Here is a 24,656-nt window from a genome sequence, read left to right on the forward strand (position 1 = left end):
CTTGGAGCTCATTACTTTCACTCAGAGCAGCCAGCTCAGCTGTGGCTTTCTTCCCAAAAGCCAGAAATCTTAAGCTTATCCATGTGCATGTCTCACCCACAAATGTGTGTGTCTATTTCTCCGTACTTTAACCCTGTGGGTACAGCCTGGCCTCTCATGCTACCTAGGGACCAGCTTTGCTGGTTTTTCTCCCAGGCTCTTATTCCCTTTGCCTTATTTCACCATCCTAAAATTAACTCTGAGCTGTCCCTGCTTTCTTCACAATATCCCAAGCAAGTAATTCATGTTGTGGCACAGAGAAAGGAACTTAAAATGCTGGAGCAGCACAGTGGTAAGCAAAGAGAGAAAAGGGACAAAAGGAGGGAAGAAAAAGAGAGACTCGTTCTGAAATTTGTCTCGCTTGTTCCCTACTATTTTTTTCCTCTGGAGCTTGGATAAACCCTGTGTCTGCTGCAGCAGGGAACAAAGCGATTCCAAGGGCTGAAGCCTACAGCGTGCCCAGGGAATAAGCTAAAAATAATCTGTTTTTTTTTTTTTGCTCCAAGTTTTACGGAATGTAGAAAAATTGATCCTTCTTTTCTTGGGACGGGAAGGGGGAAAGCATTTCTTCTAACATCTGTCAAGTAATGAAAAAAAAAACCTCTCTTCCCCATCGGCTGGTGATTCTACCTGCATCTCTCTCCCCGTTACCTTGGCTGTAACACCCGAAAACCCTGCTTTATGTCAGATGGGGAGAGGCCAGCTGGCACCCCAGGGTGACTTCTGACAGCTCATTGAGGAACGTCCCAGGACAGCTCAGGGCACAGTGAGGCAGATGTGCAATCCCTTGGATCTCAAACAAGAGGAGCAGGGAAGCTCCTGAACCACCCAAGCCCAGCTTGGAGCAGCAGCTTCAGCTCCTGTAAGGTCAGCCCATCAGCTTCACCCTGCCGGAAGCTTTCTAGCAGTGATACCTCATGAAAAGGCAGAAAAAATGGGTTGTGTTTAAGAAACCAAAGCAGAAACTATGAGCAAGTTAAAGTAAATTCCAGCCCGTTCTTGGACCTTCTTTAAGGTCACGAATCTTTTCATTGTGAGCCAGTTTTTGACTAAATGACCCAAAGGCTTGGAGAGAACGATCGGGTTAGGAACTTGGTACTCATGTCAGCAAAGTATTTTTAGAGCAGTAAAAATAACCTCCATGGAAAAGAGTGGGGATTTACAAGTTTGGATGCAGACGTCCTTCCTTCGCCCGCAGTGAACCACGAGGCTGTTGGGCCTGTATCGGGCAGAGATCTCAAAGCACCGCTCGGCTGCGGAGGTGACAGCTAATTTCCCTTATCAGACCCTGTTAATTTTTTAGGCACTCACTCCTGAAGGCCTCTCATTAGCAGAAGCTTTGATCTGCATTGACGGAGTGATCAGAACAACCAATTCCTGCGGATACGACGTTCCCCAGCACTCGCAGCCCAATGCCTTCAGCAAGCCTGGTTGGTTTTCATTTTTCCCCAGCTAACATCTGGATGTCTCAGACTCTTTTGTTATTAACATCTCTATGTTTCTTTTTCCATCACTGGGAAGTATTTGGTACAGATTTACCAATCAATTTAGAAAGACAACAGCAACAATAAAATGCTTCATAAGCACAACAAGCAGCAGGATAGCGGCTAAATTAAATGCAAGTTTGCATATGCCTGACAAAAACACCAGATTAAAGCTGGCGTTTGTTGGGAACGACATTTCAGTGCAGGCAACAAGTCTGAAAAATTAATTTCCTCCAGTCTTAACCCTAAATGTCCAAAGTAATTTTAGAATGAGCTCTTCAATGCTACCGCATGGATATCCTGGGACAGGCTGCAGTGCTAGTGGGTACTGTGCCGTCCCACCTGTCCTAGGTGGGAAATTCAACATACAACCTGACTGCTTTCAGTCATCAAACTAATAAAACAAATCCAAACGAGTACAACCAGAGTCTACTCAATCGAAATAGCAGCACTGTGCGCTGGCCTGTCCAATACTCAGTAAAGGCCAAAAGATCTTTGCATGCCCTGTTACTGATTTAGCCTAGTCCTGCTGTCACCAACTTCTCCAAGAGTTGCCACACAAGGCTGGAGTCCACTCAACAAGCAAAAAAAAACAGGTATCAAAGTATCAGGGGGGCAGACACGGTCCAAACAAATCCTCCCTGATGCTCCTAATCATTCTCCCTCTGCAGAGCTGACAGAAAGGCACCTCCAGAGGCAGCCCGTGCCCAGGCGGGCGGACTGACTCACCTGCTCGCTCCTGGAGAAGGCTCCTTTTATCCCCTGCCCTAGAAGGATCTGTCGGTGGCTTGGGCTCAGCAAGTAGGCATAAAGATGGATTTGCGCATGGGAAAAGGCTCTTGGCTTGTTAATACTCCTAGCAGAGTGACAAACTCCTCAGTTGGGAAAATAAAACTCCATACTAATGGAAAATTCATCGCCTGTCTCCCAAGAAGTTACAAGAGATGCTGTATATTCACACATGTCAGCTGAACGGCCCCAAATTTACCAAGTGCAGGGTGTTAAACAGAAAATCCCCCTGCTAGTCACACTTTCCCACTGACCAGCTCTTGATGGAAGTGCTAGAGACAGACAGTCCCTGTGCTGAGGCCAAGCAAAGAGAGCAATTTCCCTAGATTTGGCAATAGGAACAAGGAGCCTTGGAGACTAAGATATTCCCCTAGGTTCTTGTTGGCATTTCCTTTTTAGCTGTCACATGCAAATCAAAATTGAGAAGCATCAGAACAGAATGAAATACTTCACTCGAGAACAATAAATAACCCGAGGTCCTAGCGGTAAGGTGGCTCCTGCTGAATTTCCTGCTACCACAGGGAAATGCCCCCCTGGCTCCTTGGGACACTCTGCAAGTACGATCCTACGAAGGGAGGAAGACAAGTTATTCTTCAGCTCCTGTATCTTTTTTTTTTTGGTATCATTTCAATTTTTTCTCACCCTTTCTGAAGGGACCAAGGAACCCTTCTGGCCAGGCCTCACAGGTTTCTGTCACCTCGCTGGATCCCGGCACCCTCATCTGAACACCAGCCCTGTCCTGGAGGCCAGGCTTGTCTCAAGAGGTAGGAACTTGAGTCTGAGAATTAAAATGTATTTGTTTGAATCAGCCCACCTTGGGAGAAGGAAAAAAAAAATGCTGATTGAGTTGCATTATTGCCTGTCTTCACTGCTGATTTAGGATTAAATCCCAAATTCTCATGGAAAAACTGCATAGCAGTGCTCTAACATGAACTACTCACTACCCCTCACAACACCTTACACTGACTGACTGCCTAATTAACTTTTTCAGAACTTTTTTCAAGATTTTACTTTTTTTCTTTTTTTCAGAACTCTTCAATTAACTGTTTTTTATTTGAAGTTGCATCATATCGACATTAGGTCGATTTTAAGAAGCTGTTCCAGGTCCTTTATTCCTGCAGCACTGACACCTGCCAAGGGCAGAGCAAAGTGACCCAAGAAAAACCAGCAGAGGTACCAAGAGGCAAGGCACTGCTCCTCCAGGGATTTAATCAGCTCCGGCTGAGAAGCCCCGTCCAAGAAGGCACTGAAGGGGGATCTTGAGAACTGCTCAAAAATTTATCCAGAGCTATAAACAGGCTTTTAGACACGGCGTGTAATCTTGTCAGAGCCAATTAGGTGAGAACAAAAGTGATGGGACGCCCTCCCTGTTAATGTGCAAAAAGCTCCCGTTCGTGCTTTATTATGCACTAGGCTTGCACCTCCAGTCCCTGGGACTTCTTCACCACAGGGCATAAATTATTAACAGCAAGCCACACTTTTTTTTTTTTTTAACACTAGGGAGAAAAAGGAGGTGTCTTTAGCAGGGGCAGTTTTCAACCACATTAAATGGTGCTTTGACGAGCAGGAGCTGCTGGAAAGCCACCCAGAGGCCCCTTTGGGACAGCCTGCCCTGGCACAGAGCAGGGCTGGGGTGCAGCGGTCCAGCCAGGCAACCTGAGCCCCAGGATGGCTCGAGCATCAAGAGCAATGAGAGTGGGGACATGTTTCCCTCACCTGCCTCCTGCCTGCCAAATCCTGGGCTGGTACCCAAACAGCTCAGACACCAGGCAAGTTCTGGTTCCAAACCTCAGGCCTAAAATATACCACGGATCTACCCTTGGGTTCCTCCCCACTGCTCGCATACCTCCTTCTCTCACTCCCTGACTGCTCCAAACATCTCCTCCAGTTAAGACACCAAAGACGATGATAAAGCTGGACAAGGCCTCCAGGGATTAAATTATTAACAGATGAGACAGGGAGGGTTCCAGATCTCTGATATTTATGCTCGCGCCTATTAGGTTTCTATAAAAAGCCCACGGATCACATACATACATCTGACACATGTGTGCTCAACGAGGAGGAGTCAGGCCTCTGGCAGCACTTTGGCTGAAATCGCTGTTATTTCACAGGCGCTGGGGATGGAATTCAATATATTGTTACTCTTTGTTCTGTCCTCGCCAAATAATCAATTATGATTTAGCTAGGAACTAACCGACACACAGACACATGCATGTATGTGTGCGAGAGCCCTAAAGGGAAGCCAAACAGGACTTCTCTTTCAGTTTGTTTCAGCTTATTACCCTGCCCCTCAGGACCTCTAACATATTTTTAGAAAGTATTGAATTCAAGCAAAGAGCACAGGAGAAAAGCATGTCTGTGTGGTTTCTCCATCCCACTGCTACCATGGTGGCATTTGATAGCATCTCTGTGTTTAAAAGTTGTTTTTTGGATAATCTTCTCCTTTTGAGGTTTATAACGTGATGACTTTAAATCATTCAGATGCACACACAGCCTGTTTTCTTCACAGGGTACTGCTGGCATTCTGATTTTTGTTTTGGGGTGGAAAAAAAGGGATAAAGAGCTTGGTCTGGTTTCGCTTCCCTCATCTGAAGCTCCAGGTAGGTAGTTAATTGTTTTTAACTGTGGAAACCATTCCTCAGAAAGCAGGAAATTATTTTTCCACCTCCAACACTCAGCAATGGAGCTGAATATTTTCGGTAAAACAGAATGGACACAGAGCTGGTTTAGATCAATACAGGTCCTGCCTGTTGTGTGTCTGCTGAGGGAGGGAACGGAGACCAAAAGGTAAGGTTCTGGTCCAGAAAACGTTTAATCTCATGAGCTTTGAAGCAGGCCCTCAAAGAACACACCAGAGAGGAAGTTTAAAATGCTCTTGGTAAAAAGACAAGAATGGGGAAGGAGAGAACAAAGAAGGAAAACCAGGCTGGAGGAAGCGAAGCTGGAAGGATAACCCACAGAATATATCATCACCAGCTACATCACGAGCTACAAACCAGGACTGAAGGTCTGCAAAGATTCCTGCTTTGGGAATTGAGCCTACAAAGTCAGGGCTGAGCATGAACCACCTGAGCACGAACCTGGAAGCCTCTGGGCTACTTCAGGACCTGGGGTCTCCTTGAGCACCCAGTGCTAGGGCTCCTCAAGGGCGGCGAAGTGCTCATGCATGACTGCACCCCTGGAAGCTCCCTCTGCAATATTCCTGCTGGAAAGCGAGCAGACACTACCAACCATCCATCAAACAGCAGCAAGTTCAAGCACAACTGGTCAGAATCAAGACATACACAGGAGGAAACAGAGGCACCGGGCTAGGTTTCCAACTGAGGCACCAAATTGGACTTCAGGAAATTACTCCACAGGGCCTTGGGTAAATCAGATAACCTCTCCAGCTCTCTGAACGTGCCTGAACACAGTTTTTGTATCAATCTGACTGTAAAGAAATCAGCAGAACTAAATTAATGATCTCCTATCACACCTGCAGACATACAGATTGCATTTTAAAGCATTTTTAGCCTGATGGCTTGTTTTGTTTCCAAACAGAAATGAACGATCTGCTTCAACTCAAGTGCTCTGATTTTGCTTGCACTGATTTGACTAAGTCAGTGTAAAATCCAAGAGACCAAAATTTAAGCAGAACAAAAACTCCCTTCATATCACATAAACATAGAAAACACAGCTGGACACACCACAGATCATCTAAAATATCCTCTCTGCCCCAAAGCAGAATCAACCCTACCTAAACCATTCCCAGGCTGCTTGCATGACTGATCTACTGAACGGAGTGCAGTTAGAGCCACAAATCCTCTCTCCGTTGTGTCGTTACAGTGCCTATCAAAATGAAGCCTCAGCCTCTGCTGGAATCCTGTTGCTATTAATACTTCAATTCCCCTAACAGAGCTTATTTTTAAAAATTACATACGATGTAATGGCTCTGATTTTACAAGTCATCAAAGAACAAGCTTTGCTTTTGATAATCTCTATTTCAAGAAATGTTATAATTTCTGTTTAAGCAGGATTTATTTTTTCCACATATTCTGTTACTGGTTTGGAATCTCAAAATGTATTTTAGCTCCTTGGGGAGACGCTCTGGCTATCCATCTCTTAACTACTAATCTGTTTTCTCTGTTAAGACAGTTGAGTCTCTCCTCCCTTTAACTTGTCAGCTATACTGATGAGTCATTAATTGCCCCCCCAACTTTTTTTTTTTTTTTGGAAAAAACTACAGTAGGCTAAAATCAAGCAAGAAGCCTACCGAAGAATTCAATTAACTTTTGGCTTGTTTGGTAATAAATAGTGCAGTATTGTGTTCTGCCACTCTTTATTCTTGCTGTAGTGTCTGGAGATTGCCCAGATGTTTCGTCCTCTGTTTTTTTGCTGTGGAAGGCTTTTGCCTCCAGGCTGTGCAGTGCTAGCCTCTGCTCTCCTGACTCTAGTTAATCTACATGGCTGTCAGAGCTGTCACATGAATGGTGAATCACGGCCTCTCGCTGCAATCACTTCAAGCCCTGGGGAGCTGCTCAGAGCAGACAGCTGCACAAACCCGCACCCAAGCAAAGTTTTCTCCTGGATGAGGATTTTACAAATCAACTTTGAAATAATCGCAAAGCCTGACTGACAGGCCCCTGGTTTTTAAATAACAGAAATTTGTCAAAAACAAATTGGTTGTCTTTCAAACAGACACCCTGTTTGAGCCTTTTTTTTCTTCCCTTTCCTTTGCTGACTTCCCTACTTCCAAACAACAACTGGATCCGTTTTCTTCTAAACAAACTTGAATTACAAAGGAATGTTGTTCTGCTATACTTAATAGATTTGCACATTTTTCCCTTTCTTCTTTAGTCTTTCCCAGTGTAACATATAATCCTTTGCACCTGCAAAAGCTCCACAGACTGCTGACTGCCAAGAATCCACCACGTGACCCTGCTTCCATGACCAGAGATCCTGTGTTTAAAGAGAAAGGAAAATAAAAAGTTATTAAATGTTTGAATCTATCTGATCCCCATGTGAGTTAGCTCCGAGGATGGGAACTTAAGTGAAAAGCTATTTTTGTGGCATTTTTCAGTGATGTAATAAGTGATTTTTCCCAAGGAACTTGTGTACTTGAACAAGCAGATGGAGTGAGAAAGATGTCTGGAACTGAGGAGGGCTTGAAGCAAATTGCTTTCAGGGGTTTCATATGTATGCATTTAAGCCTGTGGCCATGCAACTTTGCAAATATTTTGCAAAATTATTTTCTTTTTGGCAGATAAAATGGTGCAAAGCAAAACACTAAGCCAGGGGGACAGCATGCAAGAACCAGCATCAGGTCAGCCCAGTACCAAACACCCCCGTGTGGGACGAGCAGCCCCCAGCCCAGTTGGACACAAATCCCGTTTGCTCCCCTGCCTTTCGTAACCCAGCCCCTCCCCGAAGAAGCCATCATTAAGAAATTACTCTTATCACTCCCGTTGCATTCGGAAGCAGGTATGTCTGTTTTTCGCTTGGCGTCTTTGGAGACCACACACCCTCCTCCTTGCCACCGCTCCCACACACCGTGCTCCGATCCCTTGAACTCACAGCATCACTTAAACACACCACCAAGAACGGTGTCTTCCAAAACACAAGCATTAAGGATCACGTCAAACATGCAGTTTGAGGACTCTGATTGAGATCAGCAGCAAGGGCCAAAGCTTGCTGGGAAGATCTGTGATGATGCCAGCTACGGTCACATTGTTCTCTCCTCCTCCCTTCACCTCATCACCCTCTTCTATCTCCTGAAATGCTCTGGAGGAGAGATTTCTGTTTTATGAAGTCAGGAACAGTGCTTAGCAAAAAGGGATGGGTTCCATGGCCCTTTGAGGCCTACCACAGAGAAATCAATAATTTTATTTTATAGCTGTGGCGCTATCTCATTCTTTTTAAATCCGTATTACTCCTATACTATAAAACTTTCCTGAAAGCAACCCGATAGCTTCAGAGGCTGAGATGCTGCTCTCAGGCTCCCGGTCTGCAATGCAGCCACGCTCCACTGGGGCACGAGAGCTCATTTCCTTCATTTGCTGACTCTTCATTTAACGCACTGTCCTTGTGACTCGCTTCTTCCAACTTGGCTGGTGGTTATATTTCAGTTGAATGTTTTAAAAATCAAACTGTTCAAGCAACAATGGCCAGCCACAATGTTGTTTGGTATCCTGCCATAGCTAAATAGCTGCAGCTCTGCTTTACGAAAGCACTAAAGGGATTTCAGTCTCTTTAATGCTAGCCATTCTTCTTCCTGGTGTTTTCAGTATGAGTTCCTATTCTGCTGTCACCCACAGCAGAAACTGATTTTCATCTCATAAATAAGCAAATAGGGATTCATAATTCTTCAAACCCATGAGATGTTTTTCTGGAATAACTTCCACCCTTTGGACACGCAGATTTCTTGCAAGTCAGTCCTGCCGGATGAAGGACACATGCCCCCTGAGACAAAGGGTGCTGTGCTCCAAAGCTTCTAGGTACTGTCAAAGCATAAATCCCATCTTCAAAACCCATTCCCCCAACACTAAAAGCACTTAAGAATCCTCAAATTGAAAGCCAGGGTTTAGAAATGTAACTGCTGCAGCCACTTGACAAAAACAGAATCGCTGTATTTTTTCATTAAATGTTCTCCAAACGCACACATCCATAACTCAACCTGAGAACTCCCAACAGCTTCTTCTCTAAGGCAAAAACCACTACGCAAGATCTGCTGAAGGACGAACAGAAAACAAGCGCATCAATATAGACATTCTGAAGCCTGATCTCAGTCCTGATGGGGTTTTGTATCAATGGTATTGTCCAAAGAGTTGTAAAACGTATTTCTTATTTGTTGGCATGTGCTTCTGAAACCTAGTTTTTGATAAAGTCTGGCTTCCCAGTACGGTTCTGTACAAAAAGCCTCTGCCAAGCAAGGCAAACTGTGCTGAATTCCCATCCGTTATGCCTGCAAATTGACAATAGGTATTTGCAAGAGTCATGCAACATGGAAAATTATTTAGAAGGGTGGAGCCAGGAACAGTTCAATTAAATTAGGGAAAAGGAGATTTGAGGCTAGAGAACAGGAAGAAAATTCCCCAACAGTGAGGTCTATTGAACAGCAGAGCCAGCCTCCCCAGGGAGGAGAGGAAAGCCCTCTCCTCTGAGTCATTTAAAAATAGACTGGAGAAGGCACTCGAGACTGTACTGTGGGGAATAATCCTGCATTGGCAGGGGCAGGACGAGATGACTTCATGCATTTCTTTCCATCTCTGATTTCGGTGATTCACCCACAGCTCCAAACCTGAATATGCAGAAGAGCGAGAGAGAAGCAGGGAGAGAGAGGGAAGCCGTGAGGAACAAGTGTCACGAGGCCAAGAGGCCTGGCAGGTCTCTGCTCCAAATTCCTGCTAACCACGCTCGCACCGCGGGCCAAGCTGACGTGCTGAAGGTCACGCATGTTTTCTCTCTCAGTCCACAGAGCATTAATTGACAGGGCTTTACGGTAAGTTGGGCTGGTAACGTCTTCAAAAACACTTGCCTTGGAGCCGCACCGAGCACTGTATTGATACCACTACCACAGGGCAACGCAGAGCTATTACAGGCTGTGGATACAGGTAATAACAGCACTGCCGAAACCAGGCCTTGTTGGCCTCGTTCCTGAGGAGAAATACATGGCTAACACACCTATCCCAAACCGCTGGCTGCTGACGGATTGCTGGTTATTTGCAGCACTGCCTGGCTCACTCCCCACCATCCTGGCTGGTGCACAGACGCAGAGCAGCTTCCCCTCCGTCGCTCCCCACCAGCGCGACGAAGCCACGGCCCCGCGTCACGGTGCCAGCCGTGCTCCCCGCTCCCTGCTTGGGGCCTCTGAGGAGGTCGAAGCGCCTGCCCAAGTCCCACATAAGCCTCAGTATTACGCTGCTTTTTCGACACGTGCCCTCTGAACACGAAACACAAACTGGGAGCTGCTTGCAGCACACCGCAATGCCTTGGTCGGCCTGGTTTCGCCACCACCAGCCAGCTCCGACCTGACGACACCACACTACTCCTGCAGGCGGCAGGAGATAACGGGGCTTTTCCAGGGCCATTCCCCTTCCCACCAGCTTTCGCAGCCTAGGAAAGCCAAATGACAAGGAGCACATTACATGAAAGCAGGCCGCCATGCCAAGCCTGTGTCATGTGTATTCTATTAAGCTGAAGGCTGAATAGAAGACTTTGTTTTCCACTTCAAAGGACCCCATCCCAATCTCTCGCTCTTCCCTTATGAATAACAAATTGGAAATAAATCTTCTGGCTGAAGCGCATGGAAACTCGTACAGTTGGGGCCCTCTGCAGCTTCCCAGCTCAATCACATGCTAATTTTTTTGTAAACACGTTTCTGTGATATATATGTAAATCTCGCTGTGCGCTGCCGCGCCATGTAAAGCAATACAGCGGCTGTGTCCTCGAGGGATCGGCCTCGGCGGGAAGCCTGAACGCAGAGCTCCAGTTCTGCACAGGGATAACGTTTGCAGAGAAGGGTCCAGTTTTATACGTGAGCCATGCCTCACTTTTCTTCCCAATGATCCCATTACACACTGTCTCAGAAGCTGGCGCACTCCGCCTCTCACCACAAACATTATTTAGCCCTTTTGATATAGAGAATACAACAGACACCCTGTTTTGCTGGGCATAATTCACATTGGAAAAAGTCCCTCTTCAGATATATCAAAGACCTTTCAATCCAAAAAATAAAAATGAAATAAAAATAAAAATGAATAAAAAAAAACAAGTTTACCATCTCCTTTAAACACAGAGGGAATTAACGGTGCCCCCAAACATGTGGCACCAACAAGGCTGCTTATCTGTTGAGGACACCTGGCCACAAGATGGCCAATAACTTTTTACTCTCTCCAGAACTCCTTACCTGGGCACATCTGTCATCTCTGCCTTATGTTTGTGGTAAAAGTTTGGGGCAAAGATCAGCCTTCAAAGGCTTCGTGCTCGCAACACCGTTGGGTCTCAGTCTATGTTCAGGACACCTTAGCTATGGTGATACTAGGACAGGACACCACTTGCATCTGTCTCTGAAACCTGGTGACCAGAACAATATCCCAAATGCTGCAAGAGGCACTGCAGACATCGAGACATCTCTGCCTTGACTTCACTATTCCTCAGACGCTAAGAGGCAAGCAGGCCTCATGGCATGCTCTAAACTCGAGGCCTGCAGCTGAGTAAATATTACAACTCGCTCCGATGATACGCATCTGTAGTATTTCTCTGCACCCCTCTGTTCAACGAGTGTTCAACTTTATGATAACAGGAGGGGGAGTTATCTCTCGGAATTAATCGCGTTGATTTGTGCCTATATGCAGTCCTGCAGACTGAGGAAGGAAAGCATTTTCATGCTTGCCTTTGCTGCTAGGTATTTTATTTGCAATGTGGCATTCTGCATGGCTGGTCCTTACAGATGCGTGGCACATTAGCTGTAGGAGAAGCAGAAATTCGTAAGCAGATTGCAATTTCTAGACGTAAAATCAAAAAGCACAGAGACAAATGCCATCCCCAGTGAATTTTTACGCGCATATGTGCAGCACATGTGCAGTACATGTGTATATTAATCACGCAGGAAACATGCAAGCCCAAACATGGGAAAAATTCGATGATCTAAGTTAACTGTTGATATAAATGTTGAGACTCCTTTCACACTAATGGAGTTGTACTCACTTACGCCAGTACTGAATTTGGCCCTAGAATTAAACCCACCCAAATCCTAGATAAATTGAGAGAAAGAGAACAAAAGTTGGCCTACACGCAACAGCATATTTTTCATGTTAAAAGCGTTTCATTCCCTTTCTCTCCCCATATAATACTGCATTGATGTCTGCGACCCATTTGGATGTAAATCAAAATGGATGTGCTAAAAGCCTGGTTAAATAAAATGTCTTCGAAACACTGTTCCCATGGCAAGGCAGAACATAATATACCAGCCACACTCAGTTTCCATGGCACAAAGGGCCATCTATGTGGCTGGGAAGGAAAATGCAACTCTAAGAAATCACTTCAAAGCTAGGCCAGCTTTCCTTGAGCATATGCACTGCTACTACCTGCTAGTAAATGTGGATTTCATGCAGGCCTGGGTGAATAAATTACATGGAAGAATTATAAGGGGTTTTTAAGCTTCTGCAGCAAGAACAAAGTGTCTGAGTCAAATGGTGAGCCCTTCGCATCAATTGTTTCTATATTCTACTAAATGTCCCCAAACATCATTGGCAAGCTCCAACTTGTAGAGAGCTGCTTGTGGTCTAGGCATGACCAAGAGCATCACAATCTGGCTCTGTATCTACACACTGCACAAGCCTGTTTTATTTCTATGTTTTAAATGCTGCATTGATGATCTGAGGCCATCTGACTTTCCCAAACGTGTCTGCAGCGCTCTGAGTGAGGATTGCATTTGTTTCTTTCTCTTCGGTGCAGATGGTGCATAGCATTCCTTCGGCTGCGCTTAAAGACTGTGTGAATGACACTTATTGTGCCACTAATAAAGCGGGGGCTGTTTGCTGAACAGCTGTTGGGTACATTGTTCTTTTGTGAGAAAAATGCAGCCGTTATGCTAATGGCATGCACACGCCGCATTGGCTGCAAGTTACATCACGCCTTGAAACACTGCCGTGGAAATCTGTTTTCCTGATACTGCACCTAAGCAAATGGCAGACACGTTAGCGTTATTTAACGATTAGGACTTAATCCCTAAATCCGCCCGATCGTTACTCAAAGACCGAGCGAGGCATGGTAGAACACTTACTATGCTGCCTGCAAGGAAATGGGTTTAAAGCCGGGCCTGGGTTTCATTTACTCTTGACCTACATGCAGCTGAACGCCGCAGAAAAGAAACACTCAGCTGCTCCTCCAGGAAAAAAAAAGGAAAGTTGTCACCTTCCTATAGAGCCGGGAAAGCCATTTTAGGCCCACTTTGGCTACATTCCTCTGTTTTCTACTGATTCTGTTAAACGGCACCAGATTTGATTGTAAATTTTAGGAGGGAAATAGCATGTGGTTTATTCTTTCAGTGGTGGAGTTATAAACACATATTACAGCCAAGGACCCCAGCTGCCCGGGGAGAAGCATTCTGTAAACTTTTCATTCTTAGTAACTTTAAAAATCAGGTGCAATGAGCTCAGCCACGATCAGAGCCCTCGCCCTCACAGAAAACCCACTGAGCAGTCCTCGCACGGCTTCCTCCGAGGTCTGTCTGCACGGACAGTTATGGGCAGGGCTGAGCCCACCTTGCCACCAGAGTTGTTCGCATCCTATACTGAACACCAGATTTCCCAATCTTTGCTGACTCCCAGCACAGGTGCCTTGGGTGACAGCTGAACCCAGACAGAAAACAAGGGACCTCAGGAGATGCAAGCCCAATCCCAAAACTTCTCTCCACCCAGAAAGCAGTTTGGGAACAACATAAGGGCTCTGACCCAACCACCCTCCTGCTACCGCTCAGATTCAGAGTGGCTGGACTCTCCTTGTTCCCTTTATTGCCATGTCCTGCTTATTTCACAGGGTGGAAATGTGCCCGTCTGTACTCTGCAAACAGTTCTCTGCCTGAAGCCATCAAAGCATTCCTCTGCTTGTTCAGGGTCTTACACAGCTATCACATGCCAGTGCAGTCATTAAAAAATCCCACAAGAGAGATCTGCCCATGCATCTCGGCTCCCTCTCTCCAGCTATTGCCTCTCAAGGTGCAACCAAATACATGGCTTTGTAAAACACCTGTCAATTTGGGAGATTTAAAGATTTGAGAAAATTACCTTACGGCTAAAACCAGTGACAAAAACCATGCGAGTTCACTAGAGCTGCAGAAAGTCTGAGAGCTTTGTTTTTTGCCCAGCACTGAGACTAAAAGGGAAATCCTGGCTCCGTCCAGTGCCAGAAAAGCCATACCACCACCTTCAGCACAGTCAGTGTGAGATTTTTATCTCGCCTCGCAGGGCCGCTGAGCAGCACCGCCTGTGACAGCCCTCCCAGAGGGGCTGCCTGTGCAGGAGCAGCGTTTGGCAGGGTGAAGTCAGCCTGACCCTGATGTTACGAAGTTTTTGCAACCTGCAAGTGTCTCATCTCAGAACTGGATGTCTGATGAAAAAGACAAAAGGTTCCCAGGATACTGGGTTTGTTCTCCCTCCTTAAAACAAAACCCAACCAAACGAACTAGTAAAGAACTAGTCAAACCTTACTTTCCAAGTCTACTCATTCGAGACCTGTGTCCTCCTGTCCCGCCTGTTCCTTCCCTCCTCACTGACTGCCAGAGCCTTTGCTTCAGACGTACGATACATTTGGTCTATAAAGGGAGCATTCTTCATTTACAGCTGCACTGGCGCAGTTCTTTGTGGCTCTGAAGTGCAGCCAACAGGCAGAAATATAAAACCCAAGAGGACTGAGTCTCATTCCACCTGAGAAGGGTTTGTCTTACACGCAGCATTGTTCTCCTAGGGAGCTGATCATTTCCACTCAACCATAAATAGGAGGCATTTGGGGCAAGATGTTGCTCAACTCAAAACTAACCAGCAGTGGTCTATTTTGCAAGTTTGTTTTAAACCCTATTTTGTTGGAAAAATAAATAAACAAACAGGTGCCCTGTATTTCTTCAAGATGCCCCCTAAAATAACTTATATTTGACCAAACTGCTACAGTGGTAACTGGCCATGGTGTTCGTCCAAGGGCTGGTTTAACATAGAGTGAATGATACTTAAAACCCCCCTTCTTTTCCTGAACTTTAAGACTTTAAAAATTATTTTAGCTGTACAGCTTGGGATAACGACACAGCAGCACTACACAGCTCACTCTAACAGAGAATGACAATGTCTGTTTCTACATCTGACATGTCATAGTACAGTTTCCTTCTCCCCTTTGTTTTTTTATCAGTAATCTTTACCTAAGTAGAAATATGAAAAAATGAAGAAATGGGATGGGAAAGGATCTTAAGCATGTTTTACAGCAGTGGATGCTACCCCTCTCTCTCTCTCTCTCTCTGTATATATATATATATATGCCCCTTTGTCAGCACCAACAGCACAAGCAGCCTGATGGTTCAGTGACCCCCACAGCACTCTCTCCCTTTCCTACCTTACTTCCCACCAGTGCAAGGCACGCAAGTTTACTCTCACACGGGACAGCTGGCCCACATAAACAGGCACAAGAAAACTGTGCATGTAAACTACGTGGCTAAAGCCAGCTGGAAGCAAAAAGAGTAACCACAGCAGCCTAGAGCAATGCAGATAGAGAAGATGGGATACAGAAACACCTGATTTGCTGCCTACAAAGCCTTTATTAAGCTTCTTTAAGCTTAACACCTTGCTGCTGGCCTTAGCCAGCACATATGTGAAGGAAAAGAAAACTGTTCTTCCACATGCTCCGCTAACTTTACAATGGAAAGATAATTTTCATCATTTTTATGGTTACTAGCTTGTTTAGGGAGTTCTAAGACTGAGCCTGTCATCCACCAGTTTGTGCAATTTTGTATTAATGGCTTTAAAGTCACCCAGCCACAGCACTTGTTCTGTTCTCCTCTGCAGGATGACCTGCACACATCATGCATACACAGCTACTCCTGCATTTACTTTCTCAACCCCATTGCTATAGAGCAGAGAAGTCCCTCAGACATTAAGTAACCAACAACTTCACCTAACTCCGGTATATTTAGGCTTTGCACCTTTTGCCTCATCCTCTGCACTATTATTGCTTCTCAATTCCTGTCTCTTCGTGCTCCCTTCAAAGCACCCAGGAGAAGCCCTGTGCTGAATCACGCTGCTCTTGATGCTACCAGCCACATCTTGCCAGCTGCTGGGGCCATCATGATTTTCCTCCTTTGCTTTACTGCCACAGTAAATTTTTTTTAAGAGCTGTATGTTTTCTGCCATCACTGCCTAGCTTTGATGTGACAAACCTTGAGCTCTCTCCATGTGCTAAGCCAAAGTGACTGAAGCATGCGAGATTGATTTCTGCAGATTTCTGCTCTTGGTTCCACAGGCAGAAGAATATATTGCAACCAGTCCAAAGAGCAAACTAACCCAGTTTTGTTTCTTTTCAAACCTGCACTGACCTCTTTAGATTAAACCCGATGCCTCTCATCCTAAGGGACTCCCTCCTGGAGCCAGCTAAATTCAGACTGTCTTCTTTAACCTGAAATTTAAACAATACATTTTAGAGCTGCAGCTACACGGACATTAGTTAAAACAACTTTGTGTTCTGAAAACAACTCCACTATGGCGCTGTTTTATGTGGTTTTGGAGAGAAGGCTGCACTTTTTCTCTTTAAGTACTGCCATCTCTAGCTCCCAGCGGAGGCTGCTGCACTGACAATTGGGGGTCATGCCAGCATCGCTCCGAAGAGTTTACACAAAGCTGTTCCTAGACACTGGCAGGAAAACAGATTCCTAATAAGGCAGCCAAAGCTACCCTGCACAAGGGGATGATACCCAGACACTGCAGCAGGCTGAGCTCATGGAGCACCTGCAGAGCCCACAGCAACTTACAGCTCCGTTATATGAAAGCTCTCGATGGATTTCAGGCTTCTCCTCCCTGTGGACTCCTCTTTAATTTGCCTTCCTGAAACCTCTAGATGCTCACGGTCCCAATGTGGGCTCAGAACCACCCCAGCCACTGACACAAATGAGGGGGCAAGCTGCAGGCCCAGACAGGCATACAAAGACAGGAGAACATCGGCACTGCTTCCTAAATGAAAGCAGCAAGGAGCAAGGAAGAGCACCACCAGCTCCCATCCTTCCCAGTACTCCTTCCCAGTTTGGGTCTCAGTGCCGGGCTTTCTCGGGAGTCCAGCACCCTTATCAGGAAGAACATGACTCTCTTTCCAGCTTCCCTCTTAAAAATTCTGTATTTTGCTACAATGCTTTTAGCGATCTGCTATAATTTTCTGTGTTTCCAAGCCAGGATCTCAAAGCAGCTAAAAGGCCCCGACTTTCCCTCATCATTCTGCAGTGAGGACCACACCAGTATTACCATTGAAAAGGAAAACCAGAAGAACAGAGAAATTACACAAATTCAACTCCGTGCTCAGAAAAATACACAGTGACTGTCCATGATAAACAAAGCAAGCAGCTGGTGGGAGAACAGTGCATCATTCTGAAAGGCTGTGCTATTAAAATATCATCCAATTGACACCTTCTTTAAATGACCTTTGAAATAATGTATATACAGCCAATCAAAATAGCGTGTCAGTGATGCACTGAGAGTTTCTCCCTCTCCACAGTAACAGGTTCCATCAGTCTACTCTGTATCGTTTGCAATTTCCTGTTACCTTGAAGAGTGAAACACTAGAACGGTTAAAATAAAACCAGAATAAAATAAAATAAATCACACAACACCAATCGTTCCCACTCTACTGCAATCAACAAAAATAGCTAGGGCAGCAAATAAGACTTCTGGCACGCCAGGGAGTAAAACGTAGACTGCATGGCACATATCGATGGTTAGGTGTTCCCTGTTATTTTTCAAATATCCAAGCAAACGATCACATGCACGGGTAGGGTGGCACATGCTTACTGATTCTTGGATGTGCCCATAATTGCGATAATCAAGTTAAATAAGCTACCGTGTACAGCCTGTGTGAGTTGCATAACTTATATTTGTATCATTGAAGAGGACTTACCTTTAAGGCCTCCCAGAGGGGAAATTGTACCAGAGAGAAAGGAATCTGCAGAGGTGGGAAAAAACAACAACAACATAACGTTACGAAAGCAAATGAGGTTGGCGTGTTCCTTGCCTGGCTAAATTAGGAACAGTTATTGTTCACTCAGGGAACTGCAGCTTATTACATTTGCAAATCTTTAAGGACACTTTATGTCGGCTGCCATTAAACGACTGGTTTCACTAAAGCAGTTTTACTTTGTTTATCACATTCCCTGCTGAGAGGTTAATGTATTGTTACCAGGGTGGCCTAGAAGAGCAATAAGCAGTATGATCTAGTGCAGGGACATTCTCAGTTTGATGCTCAGCCAAGAAAGCCATAAGGATGGTTCAAGTAACACGCTCCCAAGGCCAGGAACACAGCCTGTCAAAAAAACATCTTCAGTAACACACCCTCACAAACGCTGAGCTGAAAAGAGCTGTGCTCGAACCGGGGCTTTGCAGGTCGGGTATCAGCTGCAGAGAGAAACTTTTCTGAACATCTCCCCGTGATCTCACATTAAGACGCTCCCTTGAGAATTAAAAGCAGGTAGAGAAGAGGTGGCAAGCCCAACCAAAGCCCAAAGGGAGAAGCTTGATGTTTCCCTTATCAGTGGACAGACGAGGCTCTTCTGTCCAATACCCCGTATCTCTACCTAAGCTCATTCCTTCTGCCGTGTGTCCCCAGCAGTGCCTGTGCATTTCCAGCTCTGTTACAGATTTTGCCCTGATAAACATCTTGTGAACCAACTCAACTCTTCTGGCTCTTCCTCCTGCTCACCACCCTGACATCCATCCAACATCCATCTCTGGCACTGACTCTGCCTTTACTACCTCCAGCCCGGGATGCCCATCTCAAGACTTTTCAGAGGAAGAAGTCCCTGTGACAATACCAGCTCATGCCAGAACTGCCCTACAGCTCTAGCTGCAGGTCTGGTTTGCCCCCTGCTCAATGCTCACGCAGTACCTGCTCTGCTTCAACAGGCAGTCAGCCCCACTTTCAAACCTTCTTCCAAATATCTGGTTTCTTCTCCTGTGTGCATCTTCCTTCCCCGAACGTGATGCACACTGAGTTAGTTTCCTCCCTTCTTTTGGTTTGTAGTTCATGCATCATTTTATTAGCCTCAGAAAGCACTCACACACCTTTTGCCATAAAAAGTAGAAGACAGTCAGAGTGGGTCACAGGTAACACACACATCTTTGCTCTTTGTAAGATGAGTAATGTCAGGTTAAAGCCACTCATTACAGAGAAACGAACAGCTTATTAAATCTAAGCTCAAGCTTCACAAAGGAATCTGAAGTGGTACAGCTATTTAACAACACAGGAGTTAAGGAGTATTGTCTCCTTCACTGTGTTGCAACTAATGATTAATAAATGAGTCTATTAAGTTAATCTGCCAGGCAAAACTAAGCTTGACAGACACCTGCCACAGAAAATTTGTTATCTATTCAGGCAGGAAATGGCAGTGAGAAGAAATCAATGTCATTGCTGTACATTGAGCTGACAAACTGAAATCTCAGAGGAAGTTTGTCATCTTGAACAATGAGCAATATCCCTGGTGGCAGCTCAAAACCCCACAATAAAGGTCAGACATGGCTCTTATTTATCAGGGCCTTGAAACTCTAGTGTAGCAATTAAATTTCGTTTTTAATACTGGGTGAAAAAGTCCAGCTATTTGACAGTAATGTGTGGTAATATATTTATGAGAAGATGTATGTATATCCGCATGCTGCTGCATCACTGCTGATTTGGAGTTAAATGGCATGATTTCCTTGCCATGCAAAATGAAAAGCAACAGAATATTCTATTATCTAGGCCAAAAAATAGAAAAAAGAGAAACAATACCCACTACATTTGCTTCAAATTTGTTAAAAGGGAGAAAAGGAAACGCTCTATATCCAGCTGTACACCCAACAAAACAAGCTTTCAAATGCAGCCTCAAAGTTTTGCTTTTTCATACTTGAAAACGAGTGATAAAATTATGCAGCTGTTAATAAGACAAGAGAGGCTTTTTGACAGAGCCCCCTTTTTATCTGCAGAGCTAGCTAGAAGCACTTCGGTCAGAGAGGAGACTTGTTCAGGACCGTTGTTTGATTTCTGCCACCAGTGGTGTTTGCTTGCTGTGTCCTGCTCTGGGGATCGGAACCGGACGGGGATTATCGGTTTCAGCTCCCTGTGCACCCCACAAGCTGCAGGCTTCCAAAATGCCTGGGAAGGTTTCGGATGGAGGTCAGTGGGATTTGCACAGCGACGGGGCTGCCTCCTGAACTGCTGGCAGGATCAGCGGCTAACCATTCATTAATCGTCTTTCAGTAGAATTTGAAAACCCGAAAGAAATGAGCAAAGAAGCGCCACGAGCAAAGACAAAGAGGCACCTTGGCCAAGAAGACTCCAGCAGGAGATGTTCTCCATCCCTTCTCTTCTCCCCTTGCACGCCTATTTTCAAGAAGCTTAAAAGAAGCTAAACTGATGTGCCCCTCTCTCTGCCCCACTTCTGTGGCCAACACGTCCAAGGGCATGCAGGCAGGCACGAGCCGCACGCTGCTGGTGTTGGTGCGCGCATCCACCCTGCTTGCATAAGCCTTGTTTCCCTAAGAAACCAGACTAAACAGCCCACACCCAAAAGCAGGATTAATATATGCAAAAAGAAATATCTCTGCGAGGGGAACGAATCCAACAACCGAAAATCCCTCGGATGCCTTTCATCCCTTATTCCTCTATGATGGACGTGACAAAATGGCTCGTTTCGAGGCTCTTCTCAGTCCGAACATTTACAGCGTTTGCCATTTGATTCCTTTTTGCTTTTAAAAAGAAAAGCTCTTCAGCAATGAAGAGAATCACACCCTGCCAGGCAGCGATATTTATGCCTGAAATAGGCTAAGGCAACAATAAAAATGTGGTCCACACATGTGGCTAACTTGCTGCCAGCAAATATGAAACCCTGGCGAGCTTCACCAACCTCTCATTCGACGTTAATATAAAATAGACAGAGAGTACCAGTTCTCATGTCTGGCCTAACGTTATATAACTGTGCTGTTTGTTCAACAGAGGCAAATCTTACACCAAAAGGAAAAAAAAAGTTTAAAGCTCCCAAACAGCTGTAAATCATTATTCTAAAATGTTTTATAGGTTAGTGAAATTGTCAGTTACTCTGGTCCCTGTGTTCCTTAGCACTTGATAGCTAACAATGTAATAAATGTTGCAGATCCGTATTTTTAGTTTCACTTAATTCCTCTGATACAGTTTTTTAAGATATTTTTTTAATAAATTACTTGCAGAAAGAGTAAGGCTTCACAGCTAGAGCAACAGAGATCTCCACTTCCAAAATACCAACAGCCTGCAAGTACTGAAGATCTATCACAGAGCAAAAGAAGCCCTACCAAATACTGCTCAAGTAAATCAGAGAAATTTGAGGAGGAGTTTAAAACTAGCATCCACAGAGATGTGTAAATACAGAAAACTGGTAGTGGTGACAATTTTTGTAACCAAAACGCACCATTTGTATGTAATTCAAAATTCCCTCTTTCAGTATCTGACGCTAAACTGCAAGCTGATACTGTCCAGAAGGAAAGAGAGCAGCCAGAGAGCAAGGAGAGCACGCTGAAGGACGGCAATGAGAAGGGAGTGGGAGGGGGGAGCTGGGGGAGGGGGAGAAAAGAAAATAAATAAATAAATAAAAACCTCATCAGCCCCTTCAAAACTGGGATTCCCTACAAAATATGAGAATTCTTTCACATAAAGAGGAAACAGATGTCCATGGCTGGAATTTGCATGTGGCTTTATTCTCTTCTCGGATACAATAAAACTACTCTTCTTCTCATCCTCCGAGCTAGAAATTAAACAGTGGCATGTCATGCAGAGTCCAGCTGTGCTTTCTACCTCCAACCTTTATTAGCAATATATTTAAAAAGCAGAAGAAAACAGAGGCAGAAAGAAAGGGAGAAACTCGAAAAGCACAAGAAATGAAAAACTATGTGGTATGTGTTCTCAAAACAATATAAAACCTACAGATGTTCTTACTAATCTGTGGCACATGTTTGTTTATTCAGGTTTTCGCTGTCTCCAGTTCAGCGGGGCCTTGCTCTCCAGAAGAACTGTTTTTATAAATGCTGGAGTAAATACTGGAGGAGAGATTAGCACAAACAGCCAGCGAAGGAAACAGGCTCACCTTGTAAGGGCTCGCTGAAGGCTCCTGAAAATTATTGTTGTCAAAACCTGGATTCATTGGGAGCACTCCACCACAGCATCTGAGCTGCAGGTGCCAATCTGTGGCTTCCCCACTGCAATGACAAGGAAAAGTCCAACAACCTAACAACCCGCCTCTAAGAATGAAAAATTAAAACATTTTCCAAGGGTACACAAACTACACATTTCGGAAGATCTATCTTTCATTTACTTAAATCCCTTCTACATTCCTTCTTTATTTTTATATCAGCTTCTTTTTTAAAAAATGGTTCTTTCCAAATAGGTTCAAGTTACAGGAGAGCAGAAAAACCCTGCCCGCTCACTGGAGCTAACACCAAAACATTTCAGTTAACAATTGCAGCAAATCTGCTTCCGTGTCTCGTCCCCTTCACATTCCTAACACGCTTACCCGGTACATCTGGGTTGTGATAAACTGGTGTTCCAACTCTAACTACGCTTTCCTCATAATGGGATTTGAACGGGGAGCATGAAATGAGGTAAGCCTCTCCCTCGGTCATGTCAGAGGTCATAGCAATAGACACGGCTATATAAAGTGTGGTATAAAGGCCTGCAGCTTTCCACGGCGCTGCCAAAAGGTGGAGGTGTGGAGGAGCTCGGCATAGCCATCTCCTGTGCTGTCCTGAGGCTGACAAAGTCAACTGATTTTCTTGCAAAGCTTCAGTGGATGCTGCCTCCCAAATCCTGCTTGATAAATTGCAGACTCCACAAGGAGCCTAATGAAAGTAATTTGTAATCCTAACATGAATGAAAGGCTGTCAGAGCCATCAGCCGTTCCTGTAGCTCTGAGAGATGAAAGGAGCGAGCATGGTGAAAGAACGGACAAGTTTATCTGTTAAAAAACTGACGTAGGGCTCTGTTAATAAACACTGATGCAATTAGAATCAAAAGTCTTCAAGCAAATGACAACACCGGTACAACAATCAATAGAGATCTTCTTGTGGCTGCGTTTCTCAAAGAGAAGCAGTGAAATGTGATTTTCCATACAATGCCTTCCTATAAAACTGCAAAACCCAAAAAGTGGCGGGACCCTAGGGGAAATCGGGGCCATTGGAGGTAAAACTCTCGAGCTCCATTTTCAACACCAACTCTTCATGCTGGACGTGTGGCCCTGCAGCCCTGGTGGGAGCAAAGGAACAGCGTTTAGAAACACCAGTCCCTACAGTGGCAAAAGTGATGTTAAAACAGAGGTTTTAGCTTTTGCATCAGCAGTAACCTGAGCTAATCTGCAATTCCCTCATTTTCAGGCAAATGACATTAACCCTGCCTGAGCTGTGAGCTCTAAATGGGGAGAAATCCCAAATCCCTGAATTATAATCATTATTCTGATTTAAACATCTACCAAGCCTCAAATATCTGTACCTTGCTTCCTCTGGTCCTCCAGCTCTAAAAACAAAATAATTCCACTCGTACCTGGGCTATGTGAATGCCTGGAAGTAAATTATTTCTGAGACAAAATACTGTACACCCTACAGAGCTGCTTTATTTGGTCGCAAGCCATTATCAGTGATGTCTTTTGGATCTGTGTGACTGCACTTCCCATACAACAGCATTTTCTTTTAAGCAGCACTGCACACTTGTTGTAACAGCAGCACAAAAAGGGCTTTATGTAGAAACAGAAGAGTAGGTATGTTTTTGTAAAAGGAAAATGCTATCCTGTGTTCCCTCCACTACAAAAGGGGTAGATGATACAAAAAAAAAAGCTTTTCTGGAGAGGCGATGTTGGTTAGGGAAGGAGGAGGACACAGCCAGAGATCTGGCATAACTGCACGTTCCCAGCACATGGGGAAAAGGGAAGCAGTGAGGCAGATGCACAAACTCAATGCAAGATGGATTGATTTAAGGGAGCCTGATGATCACAGAGCACTAACTTTTCACACGCGTGAGGCCATCAGCTAGCTATTGAAGGCTCCTTCCTCAAAGAAACACGAACAGCCTTCAATACTCCTTTCACGCCAGCCCCTTGCTTTGCTGGGAAGATGGGATAACTGTGAGAAATTGCATGATGCTGGCACTAAGTTGATCTTATCGGACTTCTGCAAGAGTTGGACTGACCAGGCTCTGAACAGACAAATAATATCCACATTCTCCCATCCTCCAACAAACGAGCACTAAAGGAAGCTGTTCCTTCTTGAAAACACACAGCACAACCCTCCACGAGCAACCGAGTGTGCTAGCACCAATTTGTACAGGCTGTTTTCAAGGCGCAGATAAAAATCTTGTAGGATAAAAGATGAGTTTAGCAGCTCTCGAAGAATGAAGGTATTGTTTAACAGGAAGCAGATGTATGTCAGATGGCAAACTCATTAAAGTGTCCCATCGTTAAAGGAAACAGGATAACAATGAGCCATCTGAAAAAACCTGAACTGATCAGGAAATATACAAGCCGCAGCTAATCTCCTATTTATTGGTAGGTAATGCCTTTAAGTCATGCACATGCATTGCGTTTAGGACCATGAAGGGCTGATCTTTGTTCTCATGAAAAAAAACCCTACGAGCAGAGCT

General features: G+C 44.9%; 1 protein-coding gene across 13 annotated transcripts in view; it reads right to left on the reverse strand.

The window, feature by feature from the left end:
- Nucleotides 1-24,656, reverse strand: part of SLC25A26 (solute carrier family 25 member 26) — a 96,319-nt gene that overhangs the window by 5,809 nt on the left and 65,854 nt on the right. For 9 of the 13 annotated variants that reach the window (XM_068694431.1, XM_068694433.1, XM_068694424.1 and 6 more), the window contains 2 exons: nt 17,931-17,975; nt 7,181-7,250 (listed from right to left, as the gene is read on the reverse strand). In XM_068694431.1, coding sequence (XP_068550532.1) covers nt 7,181-7,250; nt 17,931-17,975 — 115 coding nt within the window. Of the gene's footprint in view, nt 1-7,180; nt 7,251-16,365; nt 16,446-17,930; nt 17,976-24,656 lie in introns of all 13 variants that reach the window. The other 4 variants (XM_068694428.1, XM_068694425.1, XR_011100238.1 and 1 more) reach the window with 3 other exon arrangements.

The sequence above is a fragment of the Anas acuta genome, chromosome 11 (assembly GCF_963932015.1).
Source record: "Anas acuta chromosome 11, bAnaAcu1.1, whole genome shotgun sequence".
In the NCBI taxonomy this organism is placed as follows: Eukaryota; Metazoa; Chordata; class Aves; order Anseriformes; family Anatidae; genus Anas; species Anas acuta.